The following is a 16,138-nucleotide window of genomic DNA, read 5'->3' on the forward strand; positions in this document are numbered from 1 at the left end:
AAAACAAGACTAAGCAATGACAGTGAGTGAGAGTGAGACTTAAATAGTTGGGTGAATTGGCAACAGGTGAACAGATAATCATTGACAGGTATGGGGATTATGGGAAATGGAGTCCAGAGAGTTAAAGTCCATCTCCAGGTGATGGAGTCCTCTGGTGGTGAGTGGGAGGAACAACAGATGCTGGATTCATAACAATAAGACAATTCAAAAAAGTTACAATATTCACATCAAAGCTGGTTTCACATCACACAACATCAGCAGTACACAGCTCTGGCTACTGTCAGTTCTCTGTAATCAACTCCTGTCCTCTGTCCAATTGCTGTCTGCAGGAAACAACGTGGAACAGCCTTTACAGTCCTACCAGGAGGGAAAATATCCAAGTAAAGTTGCCTTTTCTGCAGATGGCTGATACTGTATGAAAGTTTCTATCCTCCTTAGTGGTTAGTTGGGTGGCTCGCCATCTCGTTGAAATGAATTATCAGATGTTCAAAAAGACCTGTCCAAATCCATTTCTTTTGAATTCACAAACATCAATAAACTCCAAGTCAATCCCACAAGTGTGTATGGAAGGATTTCAAAACTATAGAACTTCAGAACAACTTAAAGTTACTTTTCCAAACATATAATCAAAGTTTTCTTCTTTACTCAACCGATCAATTCCAGCATCTCCTCTCGTCTGCTCATCTAGCGCTTTCTCTCATCTAATCAGCGCATGTGCCCGGTTCTTAACGGGCCCGTGTTCCTTTTTATCACTCATGTCAGAACTGTGTTTTATACATTTTAATTGCTTAATTTAGTATCCTAGAATGTTATGTTAAGGTTTATTTTTTATTTTAGATACTTGAAGGTGCGTATTTATATTTATGTGACTGTTAGAGTTTTAACCTGGGTTACAATTGTCTTGCATTGTGAGTTTTTTGAGGTTGAACAAGAAAAAGATCAGAATCTTTCTGTCAGCAAATATTTGTTGATCAGATTCACCTCTTTTCAGATGAAAAGTAAACATGTGTTAGATAGGACGTCAATGGGAGTCAAATCATGTGGAAATAATTTCATCACAGCCTAAAGAAAGTTGAACACGGTTGCACAAGAGACTTTAATTATCACTAAAAATACTTGAAATATAAGATAATTTTTTTTTTCTTTTTAAAAGCCTTCTAGTGAGTGAAATATCAAATTCTTCTCATTATGACCATAAAATAAGTTTTTCAAATAACACTGAAATAGTCAAGTAATTTCTGAAATGAAAGCTGAAAATAATGTGACTATTTGTTTTAATGTTGTTGCCATAACACCACATTTCAAATGATTCATGGAGTGAAATGTGATCTCTGTAAGACAACAAAGACAAATGTCTCACGTCTGCTCTGATCTCTGCTTCTGTAAGCCCCAAGTAGCCACAAACTCTATATCAGCTCTTACCTTAGATTCTTTTCTTCAAAGTGAGCCATTTTCCACTTATCTGTGAGCTTGGTAAATAATCCAATATTAAGTCTCAGGTGTCCAGATCAAAATATTCAATATAAAACTAATGATAAACAAATAATGGTCAAAATATGTTCTCAACTGTCAATGAAATATTATACATCATCTCAAAGCTGAAGATTGTAGCTTTTTAATGACACCTAGATTGAACTTCTAGCCACTCAATGGCCAAGATTTTTGACAAAACTGTGGGGTAGGTGCGTGGGATCATAAAAGACTGAATGCTTATAGACCTATTCACAGCAGCCCCATATTTGATTTTTGACATAAATGAAAACGAGGCTGTGAGGGATAGACTTTTCGCTTCTTTAATCATATCCACTGTATAAAGCTATCAAAAAATCTCCTAGATCAAATCTAATTTTCCACAACTCATGTTGTCAAGGGTTTTATACTGAAAGTTTACTGAAACATTTTTTCAACGTTTCGTAGTGGAATGATCCAAAAACACTTTAAACAACTGTGTACAACCAGGGGTTGAAATTAACACCCGCCAACCTGTCAATGAGGGTAAAAATCAGCAGTGGCGTGTTACTCCGTCACTCTTACCAGCCACTTTGGTGGGTGACCTTTTCAGGGTTTTTCCTGCAATGACAATTCTATGAATGTCGGGCAACTCGGAGCTGCTGGCGATGCAAATTTAATTGTATTCATGCCTCTTATAACTTATAACATGTGCAGGGCGAATGAAGTGTGCTTTCACGCGAACCGCTGCAGCGCACATTATACTGGGTGTCCACTGGCGCGTGGTGAGCAAAGTGATGCGAGGGTTATCAATTAATTTCAATGGGAGACAAGCACCACACTCGTGATGTGGATTCTCATCGGAATAAATTGAAAACAGTGGACACATACACCAGTGGATACGGTCAGCGTGCTCCTGAGCGAAACTTGCGCGTTTAGTCGGGCTTTACTCGATATCAGGGTGGCCAGCGAAGACTGTAAAACGTATATGACCCATTTTAATTCTACAGAGAACATTCAAGTATAAAGCTCTGTATGGAGGAAGTCAAACCCCTCAAACTGCTAGACATCCCCTTCATTATAAACAACACTGATGACATAAAAAAGAAACAAATAATACACATGATCAGTTTTTAAAATACACATCATCCTTACTAACATGTTTTGGTATTTGGTAATGTTTTACTAAATAAAATAATAATAAAAAAAAATCCTGCACTAAATGGTAACTTGTATAGATTCATATTTAGTCTGTTAGACTTTATTTTTAATCTAACCCTAACTGTAAAAGTTGTATTTAAAGGTTTCCATTAAACATGTTTAGGCTATTATAGTGTTTTTATTTTTTTATAACTAATTCTGTAACACTTTACAATAATTATTAATTAATTTATCTAAATAGCTGTAAATAGTGTGTAAGGTGAGCTTTTAATTTTGGGTGTTAAAAAAAGGCAGCATGTTAGCTTGATACTAATAAAGAAATGCCATTATACTCTCTAAAAAAATAAGAAACTGAATTGACTTGAAAATGCTGCCAATTTAATCCAGTTACATCTGTGTGACAAATATTCTATTTCCAAGCACAACATAAAAAAATAGTGCACATTAAATATTGTGAATAAAATACACAACTTAGTTTTACAGTAGTAAAAATAAAAATGTCAGTAGTTTTACCTACTCTAATGTGTTCTTTGGACAACTATGAAATGTCTTAAATAACAGAAATCTCTTTTTTGCCTTAAGAACACTTAAATGTGCACTCAGAAATGTTTTTATTTTGTGTGCGTGTGTGTGTGTGTGTGTGTGTGTGTGTGTGTGTGTGTGTGGGCAGGTTTAAGTGGTTTACGAGGACTTTTTTTAAAGTTACAAACTGGTAATTACAAGGGTATTATGCTATAAATAAGGTTTATGAGGACATTTCTCGTGTCCCCATAATTCAAATCGCTTAAAAAACATATAAACGATGTTTTATTGAAAACGTAAAAATGCAGAAATTTTTTTGTGAGGGTTAGTTTTAGGGGTAGGGTTAGGGTTAGGGGTTAGAATCTACAGTTTGTACAATATAAAAATCATTATGTCTATGGACAGTCCTCATAATGATAGCTGCACCAACATTAAAATAAATAACAAAATGAAAAATGTAAAGAAGAAGGGCAGTAAACTTACCTTGAGCTTGTACAAATGTAAAGGATAAAACCAAAAAGGCAAAGCCGAGGAGTTTTATAGGAACTTTCATTTCTGAACATTTGAGTTCACTTCACAAATGACTGTAGCTTTTTTAATTTTTGTCTCTGAAACTCTATTCTGCTTGGGGATCAACAAGTTAATAATTTACCAAAGTTACACCAGACCTCTCTGTGCAAAGATTTCCTTTAGAAAAAAATTTAATCAAATCCAAAGCTGCAATTCACATGTCATTTGGACACACTAAGAGATAGCTCCTTTAAAGAGAAGTACAGTTTCTTGAGTCACACATTTATGTAACCCAAGAACAGCAAGCAGCAAAGGGCCATTTCAAAAATGTTTTCTGTCTTCTGCAGCTTTCTCCTGTTAGATCTTTTGCACTGCCTCATGTAGTTTGATTTTTTGACTGAAGAAGAGCAATATTTATTAAATTAATCTGACCGATGGGGCATTGTTGCAAAGAAACTAGAGACATAAGGAGGAAAATTCATTATATTTTCAAGCTTTCAAACACTGCAATAGTACTGCCATTGCAAAATAAACATTCACATTTATTTTAGTGGAAAAAATATGCAGTTCATTGAACACATGGTGACCTTTTATTACAACATATCCAAATATGTTTATTACAACATATCCAGGCACATCCCCCCATCAGTCCATGCCAACTCAAGTGTATGCTGTCAATAAAGCAAAAATGAGAAAATTTCAAGTTGATTTTTCAGTTCAACATCTTAAAATTATGATATAATTTGCAATAAAAAAATTATATAAAATAGAAGCTTTTTCACAAATGGACTCTTGAACCCCACAGGACTTAGATTAATTTATATAATCATGAGAATGAGAGTACACATTTTAGGAAAAGACATTTAACTTAGCATACATAGCTTATTTTATTTCACAGTGGTCCCGAGTATCAGTATGCCACAATCAGAGCAGGCCTACTCATTGGTAATCACATACTTTATGGAGCAACTGCACCACCAAGTGGTTCAAATGACAAGTCCCTAAGTGATGGTGTTTTAGTCAGATCACAAGAATTTTGTTCTGAACATTTTAATATGAACATCGTTCTGAATTGATAATATGAAGATTCAGGAGATTCAGTTGACATTTTGCTTGGTTTATAAAAAATAAAAAAAAACAACAACTACATCTTAGGTCTGTGTTTAAACTCCCCTTTAAATTTATATCCCATACTATCACAGATTAAATTTATATGAAAAAACTATAATTTAAAAAGTTGTTTAAAATTTTTTTTTTTTTTTTTTTTAAATACAAAAAAATAATCCCTTCGGCAATGTCTTATCTATAAGGCAATGGTCCTCGGCCTGGAATACCCCAGTACGGCACATTTTGGATGTCTCTCTTATCTGACATACCCAGGTCAAGGCTGCATCCGAAAGCTTTAGGAGTGGTCAGTGCCTCCGATAAGGGGGTACAACTGGACTTTTTGTCCTGGGCCTGGGCTTGAGGGGGGCCCGAGTAGTGCGTGTGTGGATATATGTATCTATAAACACAGACATAGTGCGCAACCGCAAAATCTGTCCGGGTAACGCACGTTGATGTGATAACTCTTGTTTTAGCACAGCGGTTGATTGACAGGTGAGAGGTGAGAGGTGACAATTCACTGTTGCCGGGATGCATACAGGACAGATTAGCGTTCACACCTCAAAAGCGATGTGGTCACATGCTTTTTTGACCACATCCGTATGTGGTTTTTGTGATATGATCACAAAATGTTTTAGACCGCGTTTAGACCTGTATTTAGTACTGAGCACGTGTGTTTTTCTTATGTCATCTATCACCCATACAAGAACGAGGCAAATTCTGAACCAACAGACCATACAGGATGCAGCGTGCATTTTGTTTACCACAGCTGTTTGTAACTTGGCTGTATGGGTAATGCTGTTAAGCCTAGAGACCTACTCTCTATTTCATAGAATCCACCTTTTCCTGACTTCTCCATGGGTGGTGCTATTACAGTGAGAGGCTTCCTCTTGGGTGCTCCGCACTTCTGCTTACTGGTGATGGCGAGCAGCAGAGGCTGTTAGAGGATGATATAACAACCAGGTTTGGGGAGTAACGGAATACATGTAAAGGGATTACGTATTTAAAATACAAAATATAAGTAACTGTATTCCACTACAGTTACAATTTAAATCATTGGTATTTAGTATACAGTTACATTGAAAAACTATTTTGATTACTGAAGAGATTTCTTTGCATTTTATTATCATTTGTTTCATTTAATATTCAGTTCTTTCAGATGGAAAACATTTATACATATAAACACTTTCTTATGATGTGTTACATTCATACGAGCAGACAGAGAAGTAAGTTTGAAGTAAGTTTGGAGCAGAAGAAATAAACCTTGTGTAAATTGTCAGCTTTAAGATAAGCTAAAATGCTAATTCTAGCCATTTTACATGCACGTTACCAGGCATGATCATATTTTTTTATCAAAAAAATTCACGTTGGATCATAATTTCTTTTTTCAAGTAAGACCTTTGATATTAGGGCAAAAAACGTATTCTTGATAATAATTTTTGTATTGTTTTCCTGTAGAAATATCTAAAAATCCTTAAAACAAGATCAGTTTGATTGATCTTGTTTAGAAACAACACTGCATAAGATATTTAGGTTTTTCAGAGAATGTATTTTTAATGTGTATTTTGTCTTACTGTACTGGCAGAGTGTTTATAGTCAAAACAAAAACCAGTGCTGAAGTAGTAATCCAAAGTATTTAGAATACGTTACTGACCTTGAGTAATCTAACGGAATACGTTACAAATGACATTTTACAGCATGTATTCTGTAATCTGTAGTGGAATACATTTCAAAAGTAACCCCCCCAACCCTGATAACAACTACATGTGTCTTAAAAACTACCCAGAATCTGCCAATGCCCGAAACATTTAGAATCAAACCAGATGTTATAAGCAGAGGTCGCATTAACATAATTCTCTGTCACTTGCCTAATTTTTAAAACATTGATGGATAATTCCAAATGCAGAATCAGAATGAGCTTTATTGCCAAGTATGCTTACACATACAAGGAATATTTCTTGGTGACTGAAGCTTCCAGTGCACAAAAAATACAGCAACAAGTCAAAGATAATAATAATAATAATTTTTTTAAAAAAGCCAATAGAAAATATAAGTATATATAGAAATACACAATAAGACAAAAAAATATATATATATATATATATATATATATATATATATATATATATATATATATATATATATATATATATATGTGTGTGTGTGTGTGTGTGTGTGTGTGTACAAATACAAATCTGTTATATACAGTCATTGGGAATGTAATGCAGAAGAGATTATAATTGACTATTATTGCACAATGGGGCAGTTTTAACTGTAGAGGACAAACTCAATGAATGCTGAGTAGAACTGGATTAGCAGAGCCTGTGGCAAATTGAACTTCCTCAACTGGCGAAGGAAGTACAACCTCTGCTGGGCCTTTTTCACAATGGAGTCAATGTGGGTCTCCCACTTCATGTCCTGTGAGATGGAATTGCCCAGGAACCTGAATGACTCCACTGCTGCCACAGTGCTGTTTAGAATGGTGATCAGTGTCAGTGTTGGGGTGTACCTCCTAAAGTTCACAGTCATCTCCACTGTTTTGAGCATGTTGAGCTCCAGGTTGTTATGACTGCACCAGTGAGCCAGCCGTTCAACCTCCCTTCTGTATGCAGACTCATCATCATCTTGGATGAGGCCGATGACAGTTGTGTCATCTGCAAACTTCAGGAGCTTGACAGAGGGGTCCTTGGCGGTGCAGTCACTGGTAACCCCCCCCCCAAAAAAAATGAGCGCATGTATGTGATTTTCCGAAGTTTGAGTCCTATTTGAGAATTATTTTTCATTACAAATGATATCATCAGCATAACAGTTTGAGTGAAATATTTGTGCAAAACCCGAAGATTATGATATAATCATGATCCTGCATGTGAATTTTCACAGAGCATCTTGTAAAAGTGCTTTAATGAAAGAAAACCTGTCCTTTTTATACAAAATGTAAAATTTTGATTACTGATCACGAAATTGTGTGGAATCTTAAATATTTCTTATATTATGTCATTGTAATCATGTAATCACTAGCATGCAAGCAACAGCGAGAGAGTTTTTCGCACCTGTATTCCAATCTACATCTTGATGTAATTCTTCCTCATGTCACGCAGCGTGTTTTCATCAGCTGTATGGTAGACTAAACACTAATAAAGTGTGACGATGGTTTAAGGATGGTGTACCTGAATGCTGGGTTGGAAATCTCAAGGATTAATAGTGGTATTTTCCTTATTACATCACGTGTTGTTCTGAAAGCAAAAAGAAACAAATTAAACACGGAATGTAGGCTGTCATCCAAGCAGCCTGACTGAAGCAAAGCGGGCACGTTTACCCTCGCGATTAACCGAAAGTGAAGCTCTGCTAGCTTGTGATGTGTGAATGGCTTGCACGCGCTGCACGAGTCTGTTTGGTATACTGCAGTCTCGTCACATTTTAACTTTTTGTTTAGTCTCGCATTCAGCTCATGAAAACACGTTGTGTGATCATGAGGAAGGATTACATCAAGATGTAGATTGGAGTGCAGGTGCGGAATTTATATAAATAAAATAGTCTAGCTCTCTTGCCGTTGCTGGCGTGCCAGTGATTCCCCCTCCGTGTGCCAATGCTGGATATGCTGGATAGCCTCCGTCTGCTGCTTCACCGCCGAGAACTGCTGGGCAAAGTCCTCGACGGTGTCGCCGAACAGGCCAACCTGGGAAATGGGGGCACCAAGGAACCGTGCCTTGTCGGCCTCTCCCATCTCGACCAGGTTGAGCCAAAGGTGGTGCTCCTGGACCACCAAGGTGGACATCGCCCACTCGAGAGACCACGCCGTGACCTTCATCACCCGGAGAGCGAGGTCGGTCACTGAGTGCAGCTCCTGCATCAATCCCGGGATGGAACTACCCTCATGCAGTTCCTTTAATGTCTTGGCTTGGTGGACTTGCAGGAGAGCCATGGCGTGCAGGGCGGAGGCGGCTTGTCCGGCGGCACTCTAGGCTTTGGCCTTCAGGGACGATGTAAACATACAGGCCATGGACGGGAGCTTTGGGCGCCTGCGCCAGGTGGTGGCACTCTGTGGAAATAGGTGCACCGCGAGCGGGACCGGACAGTAAAAGGTGCCTCCCACAACCTTGTCAGCTCCTCGTGCACTTCCGAGAAGAAAGGAACTGGGGCGGGGTATGGCTGTGAGTGGCTGCCCGGGAAAGCTTGTCTGTCATTTCCGCTTCAGCCTGTGACTGGGTGACCGTACCCGAGGGGGGGAGCCCAGCTGAGGCTTCCGCATCTGACTGGACGGGCCCGCTCTCAGATGCTGCGCTCGAGAGCTCATCACCTTTGTGGGCTCCGAACAAGAGGTCGAACTCGCCATGAGACGAGCCAGCAGACTCATCCGGAAGCCCGATCGGGGCAGATGAGCATGCTGGGGAATGGGAGGTCCGTGGGGGGATACCCGGAGGAGGTGGTCCCATTGGGGTCCCCAAATCGCCCCCAGTGTTAGCCGCGCTGGCCTCATACCCATAGGGAGCTGCTGGGGTGGCTTGCTTTCTTACAAAGGCAAGCCGCGACCGCAACGTTGCCATGGTCATGTTCTCGCAATGAGTACATGATCCATCCACGAACGCTGTCTCCGTGTGGGTTGCGCCCAGACATGAAAGACAGCGATCGTGACCATCAGAAGGCGAGAGATAATGACCGCAACTAGGAATAGCACACAAACGGAAAGGCATCTTTAAAAAGACGCGTCTTTAAAAAGACGTTCCGTGTGTGCCGCTCTTTTAGAGAAATATACTCTTTTATTTCTGCCGAAGCGCCCAGGGGCATTCTCTGCAGTGCACCAGTGCAGAGGAGGGAGAAGCCACTGAAATGAGCCATCAGATCCAGCAGAGTTGAATGAACAGTCGTGGAATTAATCTCAGTAAACATCGACTGTTCGGCTCTGAAGAGAAAATCTGAATGAGTGGTTGCATACCAGCTCCTTTTATACCCGTATGTCCGGGGAAGTGGCATGCAAATACCACTCGCCAATTTTCATTGGCCTTTTATCAAAGACCAGAGGTGTCTCGGGCTCCCAAGAGTGACCCCTAGTGTCACTACATCGACACAATGTCGAGTGAGTGACAGACAGGGAACTACAGCGCATTCCATTTATAGTTCAGTATACAAGTAATCTTTATACTGATGTGCAAGTTATGAATGTCCGACTCAAAATTAAATAAGAACGGTTGAAATCTCATAAGCCTGAAGTACAATGTTAGGCTACAGAACACAAACTGTCTCTGGAACTGTTACCATTTATTTAATGATCAGCTTTGAGACTTAGTGAGACTCAATGTATAATTAACGCTACATGAGAGATTTTATAAAAGAATAAACAAATGAATGAAAATGCCATCACATTTCTTGTTGGTTTAGGTTTGTTTATTTAAAATATAGTTAGTATCTATTATTGGATTGTAATTATGTCTCTAAAAAGTCTGCAAACACACCTTTTACAAGAATTGTATTACATTTATTTCTGATATTGTTATATCTGCTCTGTAGAAATCTGAAATGATCTCATCATTTGGTAGACTGCAGAGTGTAGTAAATACAAAAAGAATTGCATTTGTCATTTCCAAATAATTCTTAAAAAAAAAAAAAAAGGTACTTAAAGGATTACTAGAACCGTAGTGGAACCGATAAAGGACCGGACTCGTTAAGAGGAACTGGAACCGGAATCGTTAAGATGAATCAGAACTGTAATTGTTAAATTCCTTACGATTCCCATCCCCATCACTGAGTGTATTCACCAATGAGCCAAAACATTATGACCACTCACAGGTGAAGCAAATAATGTTGATGATCTCCTAACAAGGCCACATATAAAGGTCTGGCTAGATAAGATGATAAGCGAATAATCAGTTCTCATAGTCAACATGTTGAATGCAGGAGAAATGAGCAGGAGTGAAGACCTGAGCGACTTTGACAAGGGCCAATGTGTTATGGCCAGACGACTGGGTCAGAGCATTTCTAAAATGGCAAGGCTTATGGGGTGCTCCTGATCAGTAGTGGTAAGTACCTACCGACAGTGGTCCGAAGAGGGACAAATCACAAACTGGCGACAGGGTGTTGGATTGAAGCAGTATTTTTTAAATTAATCTGACCGATGGGGCATTGTTGCAAAGAAACTAGAGATATAAGGAGGACATTTCATTATATTTTCAAGCTTTTAAACATTGCAACAGTACTGCCATTGCAAAACGTGTCTTTCAGAATTGAGTCATCTACTGAGCTTATAAACACAGAGGTAATTTGTAACTGAGGCTACTTAAAATATTTGAGTGTGCTAAACTTCCACAAAAAACTTGTACCTGTTTTTCTAAATGAACATCATTATCTCACACTAAATAAGTGTTTTGTTTTTTTTTTTAACCATAAAAGCAGAACACAGTTTACCGGATCTTACAGTGTTGGCTTTTGGTAGACACTAAAACGTTAAACTTAAGGTCTTTGACTTCGTTTGTAAATGTTTGTCTGTAATAGACTTTTTCTTTTTTTTTTTTTTAAATGGAGTAACAGTCTATAGGGAAAACTATGTTTGTTGACACACATTTTACTTCAGTGAATCTTCAGAGTATTTTTATTTTTGAAAGCCAATTTCTGTATAGGCACATACCTAGATGTAAAAAATGCTAAATAAACATTCACATTTATTGCAGAGGAAAAAATATGCAACTTCATTGAACACATGGTGACCTTGTTACAACATATCCCAATAGCCAGGCACATCCCCCTCCATCAGTCCATGCCAACTCGAGTGCATGCTGTCAATAAAGCAAAAACAAGAGAATTTCAAGTTGATTTTTCAGTTCAGCATCTTAAAAGGATGATATAATTTGCAATAAAAAATAATATAAAATGGAAGCTTTTTCACAAGTGGACTCAAGTGGATTTTTGAATCCCACTGTATATAGATTACTTGATATAATCATGAGAATGAGAGTACACATTTTGGCAAAAGACATTTAACTTAGCATACATAGCTTATTTTACTTCACGTTGATTCCGAATGTCAGTATGCCACAACCAGAGCAGGCCTATTCATTGGTAATCAATTTAATTATTAATAATTTCATGGATCAACTGCACCAACAAGTGGTCCACATGACAAGTCTCTAAGTGATGGTGTTTTAATCAGATCACATGAAACAGTCCAGAGGTTTGTTCTGAACATTTTAATATGAACATCATTCTGAATTGATGATATGAAGATTCAGGAGATTCAGTTGACCTTTTGCTTGGTTTATAAAAAAATAAAAAAAATAATTAGATTTTAGGTCTGTATTTTTGAACTTCCTTTGAAATTAAATGTTTATCCTAGTCTATCACAAATTAAATTTATATGGAAAAAATATCATGTAAAAAGTTCCCCCTTCGGCAATGTCTTATCTCTCATAGGGCAGTGGTCCTCGTCCTGGAATACCCCAGTACGGCACATTTTTGATGTCTCTCTTATCTGACACACCCAGTTCAGGCCCTGAGTAGAGGGGTGGGGTTCCACAGAAAGTCTATTCCATATTGTACAGCACATCTAAACGCATGCATTGGGAGATGCGGATATAAACGTGGATATAGTGCGCAATTGCAAAATCTGTCCGGGATTTCCATGGGAACACTGACTGATCTCGGGGAGACGCTGATCACGGCAATGAATTACTCACCCATTTCCACCTGCTTCACTCTGATTGCACTCCCTACTTATTCCTTGTGTTTCCCCTCTTTCTTTGCCAGTTTATTGTTCACTGTCAATGTTAACTGTGCTCTCTTGTGTAGTTGGAGCATGCTCGTGTGTCTGTTTTTGATGCCATTGACTTGCATTGACCGAAAAGAACTCATACATTTGTAAAAATCTTCCTTGGTGTTCCACAGAAGAAAGAAAGTTTTACTAGGTTGAGACATCATAAGGGTGAGTAAATAAGGGAATTAGAGTTTTCAGTGTGTAACACTGTTCAGTGGAAAGGAGAACAGGGAAGCGAGGTTTCCAGGTTCAGGTAAGCGTTTAATTTGGCCACCTTGATGCTTCCAGTTTCGCAAACTCAACAGTCTCACAGGCACGGAGTTATTTAAACACATCAGCTTCACAGGCAAATAGTTACTTAAACACTTTAACTTCACAAACACAATAAACACAACAGCTTCTGTAGCACCGTGGCCTTCCTTGTGCCAGTCTCTCTCTCGGTTGCTGGTGGCGTGGCTGTTTTATATGCCGCTCTCCCCCTGCTCACTGGAATTAGAGACAGGTGTTAAACATGATCTAGCTCAGGTGCAAGCGCCCCTGATATAGATATATTTAGACCTTCATGCTTTTTCACTCACATCATCTCCCCATGGCTTGCCTGCAGGTTATTAATAATTCATTGAACAAGCACACAGTTGTTCATTAATTCATATGTTGTTGTCATGGCATGGTAAAAAGGCATTATATGGTATGTCTTGTGCAGTCAAGATTTTGATATTTTTTGAAGTCATTCCATCATGTATCGTGGACATTTCCAAATGAAATGTATCAGGGGACTGTAATTTAGACATTAGGTGACAAAATGTAGACCTTTATTTTTAAAAATACAATTTGTGGTGATTTGATCATGTTTTCCAGCATGATTCAAAATGTTCCAAAGAGCATCCTCTGTGCTTTAATGGACACAAAAGAATCTGACCTTTCATACAAAGGTCAGTGTCACAAATGAGCTTTTTTGATTAGTAACCACTCAAATTAAGTCATTACCCTTAATTGAATTGGAGAATTTTTTGCAAGTGATTTCACTCAGATTAGGTCAGTTTCAATAAGCCAACATTATTTAGTTGGATTAGGTCAAATCACTGTACTATAATAGTTTTAACTCAGCTTCATTAGGTTCGTCAAACTCAATTTAATGTTTAATTTAATAAATGTTTTATGTTGGTCCAACTTTATTTTATTAATCATTAGTATACTGTATTCCTGGTAAGCACATGTAAAGACAGTGACATTGCAACAGTTTCAATGTGATAGCAACGGCCTATAGAGCAACATTTTTCTTTGTTTTCAATTCGTTTAGATTAAGTTTTAAATTAGATTTTAAACCCCAGATTTTCAAAGTGGTATAATTGCCTCTAAACCTAAATAAATTGTTCTTATCTGCATCAGCAATACATTTAAATTTTTCTACTTCAGTTAACGGATGTTTTTTAGAGCAACTGTTCTGAAGTAATTACATTTCTTTATGCTGGCGTATCTCTTTGTTTCACCATTTAACTATGTTTTTAATTACCCTGTCGCTTTCATTCTGTATTGGTAAAAAAGTTTTCACTTCAATCATTCATAAAATCATGAGACCATTTTCTGTTTAAAAGAATTTATATTATGTATTTTATTTATTTATTTATTTATTTTTGTACTTGTTGGGAAACTTAATTTTTAATCAACTCAAGTAAAAAGTACTATTTATTTGTACTTAAAAGTAGAACATTTTTAAATGTACTCAAATACTGTAATGAGATTAGTTGTAATTCATCACTTTCCACCTCTGCTTAACTTTCAGTTGATTTCAGTTTGTTCTTGAACACACCCTAGATTCAGGTCAAAAATGTATCTTAGGCTGAGGCATTCTAGAACCACAGGAACTGAACACAGTTGTGTGATTTTATTTGACTCAAAGTTTATTTTGTTTTATGTGGCTGGTTGAGCATTATGTACATCTCCAAGATGTCTCCATGGCATAAAAACATAACTTCAATATCAGTATGTTGCTTGACTTAAAACCAGTTGTGGAAAGTGTTGCAAATTATTATTACGATTTGAAATTATTGTTTTAAGTGGTATTTATTCCATTTTTTTTATTTTATTTACCCTTATTGGTAAACATACTGTGTAACCTATTCCTTAAAGCATTCTAAAATGCTAATTTGGTACTCAAGAAAATTTTCTTATTATTAGAACAATTGAAAATGGTTGTGCTACCATGTAGAAATCACAATACAGTGTCACGCCCCCCCCCCCAATTTACTGACGTATTGAGTTCTTACAAGTTGCTTTACACTTGCAAAAGTCACATCTTGGTTTTAAAAAAATGCAAAAAGAAACCCATTTCTCCTGAAATTCAGTTTTCTCCTAAAGTCTATTGTTTTAGAGAGATGAAGGCTATTCCATGCATTACTGTTTCGAAAAAAGAATTTCTAACCAGGATAGAGAAGGAAGTGGACAGCCCAGATGCACAACAAAAACACAAGTAAATCACAGTCTCTAGTTTGAGAAACAGACTCCTCACATGTCCTAAACTAGCAGCTTCTAAATCTCAAATACCTGCATTGCTGCAAGAAAACAAAAAATTAAGAATACATTTATTTAAATAGAAATAGTAATTTGTAACATTCTAAATGTCACTAAAGTACATAATGTGCATTGTGACAAACACATTCATATTTCAGGGTTCTTCTCATTCACATATGTCCAAGTATTTTGGCTATTTAAGTTAAAGAGCACCTATTACGGTTTTTAAACATGCCTAATTTTGTTTTAAAGGTCTCATACAAAAGATTTACATGCATCCAAGGTCAAAAAACACTTTAATTTGCTCAATTTAAATTGCAGCATTACCTTTTTTTTCCCCCAGTGTCAAAAACAACTTGTTCAATGATCCATTCTAAAGGGTTCGTTCTAAACTCCTCCTTTCAGAGAGCCTACACTGTTGTGATTGGTTAGATGTCCCAGTCTGTTGTGATTGGTCTACCACTTAGTGTAGTATTTGAGGGCGGGTCAAAGTGTTCGCGAGCAGCCAATGAAGACCAGAGGCAGGTTTTCTGTTACCAAATTACGTAGGTTAGTACAGGAAGTAAGTCTGGAATTACTAACGACTCGTTTCAGGTGTTCAGAATCGGTTCTTTCTTTTGGGAGTCAATAACTTAATTTGTTGTGCACTTTGATTTTTGAAAGTTTGCAGACTTTTTTACATTCACAAACAGCTATATAATACACTACATGAAAGGTAATATTTGAAAAACCATAATAGGTGCTCTTTAACATACTATATAAAACTAATATAATGCAATGTCATAGAGGATGAAATGTATCTATGATATTGCAGCAATTTTCCAGATATGGAATGAGATTAATCAAACTGTTATCAACTCCTACATGCCAAATGAATATAATAAGGCAAATATAAACATTTCAGAAAGTGTTTAGTGAGATGTTTGATTCAATCACTAAAAGTGGTTGTTCTGTGTATGTATTATTGTATTACAGTTCTAATAATAAGGTCTTAATGAACATTATGGTTCAATAACATATTGAGATATTAAGTAAATTGTAGCATTTGGTTACATTCTGTTTTGTGATTTCTCTTACCTTCTTTATACAGGCTGGGATGCCACTGGACTGACTTACTCCCCCCTCTGGAGGGGGAGACAC

General features: G+C 37.3%; 2 protein-coding genes across 10 annotated transcripts in view; both read right to left on the minus strand.

The window, feature by feature from the left end:
- The window catches only part of LOC127438245 (uncharacterized), a 215,938-nt gene that overhangs the window by 62,606 nt on the left and 137,194 nt on the right, over nt 1-16,138 (minus strand). The window lies entirely within an intron of this gene.
- Nucleotides 1-16,138, minus strand: part of LOC127438269 (complement factor H-related protein 2-like) — a 105,561-nt gene that overhangs the window by 18,241 nt on the left and 71,182 nt on the right. Inside the window, exon 1 of one of the 3 annotated variants that reach the window (XM_051693741.1) lies at nt 3,616-3,781. The exons of the other annotated variants lie outside the window; for them this stretch is intronic. Coding sequence (XP_051549701.1) covers nt 3,616-3,685 — 70 coding nt within the window. The 5' untranslated portion in view covers nt 3,686-3,781. Of the gene's footprint in view, nt 1-3,615; nt 3,782-16,138 lie in introns of those variants that run through there. 3 annotated transcript variants of the gene reach the window in all.

This window comes from Myxocyprinus asiaticus, chromosome 49 (genome assembly GCF_019703515.2).
Source record: "Myxocyprinus asiaticus isolate MX2 ecotype Aquarium Trade chromosome 49, UBuf_Myxa_2, whole genome shotgun sequence".
NCBI classification, from domain to species: domain Eukaryota; kingdom Metazoa; phylum Chordata; class Actinopteri; order Cypriniformes; family Catostomidae; genus Myxocyprinus; species Myxocyprinus asiaticus.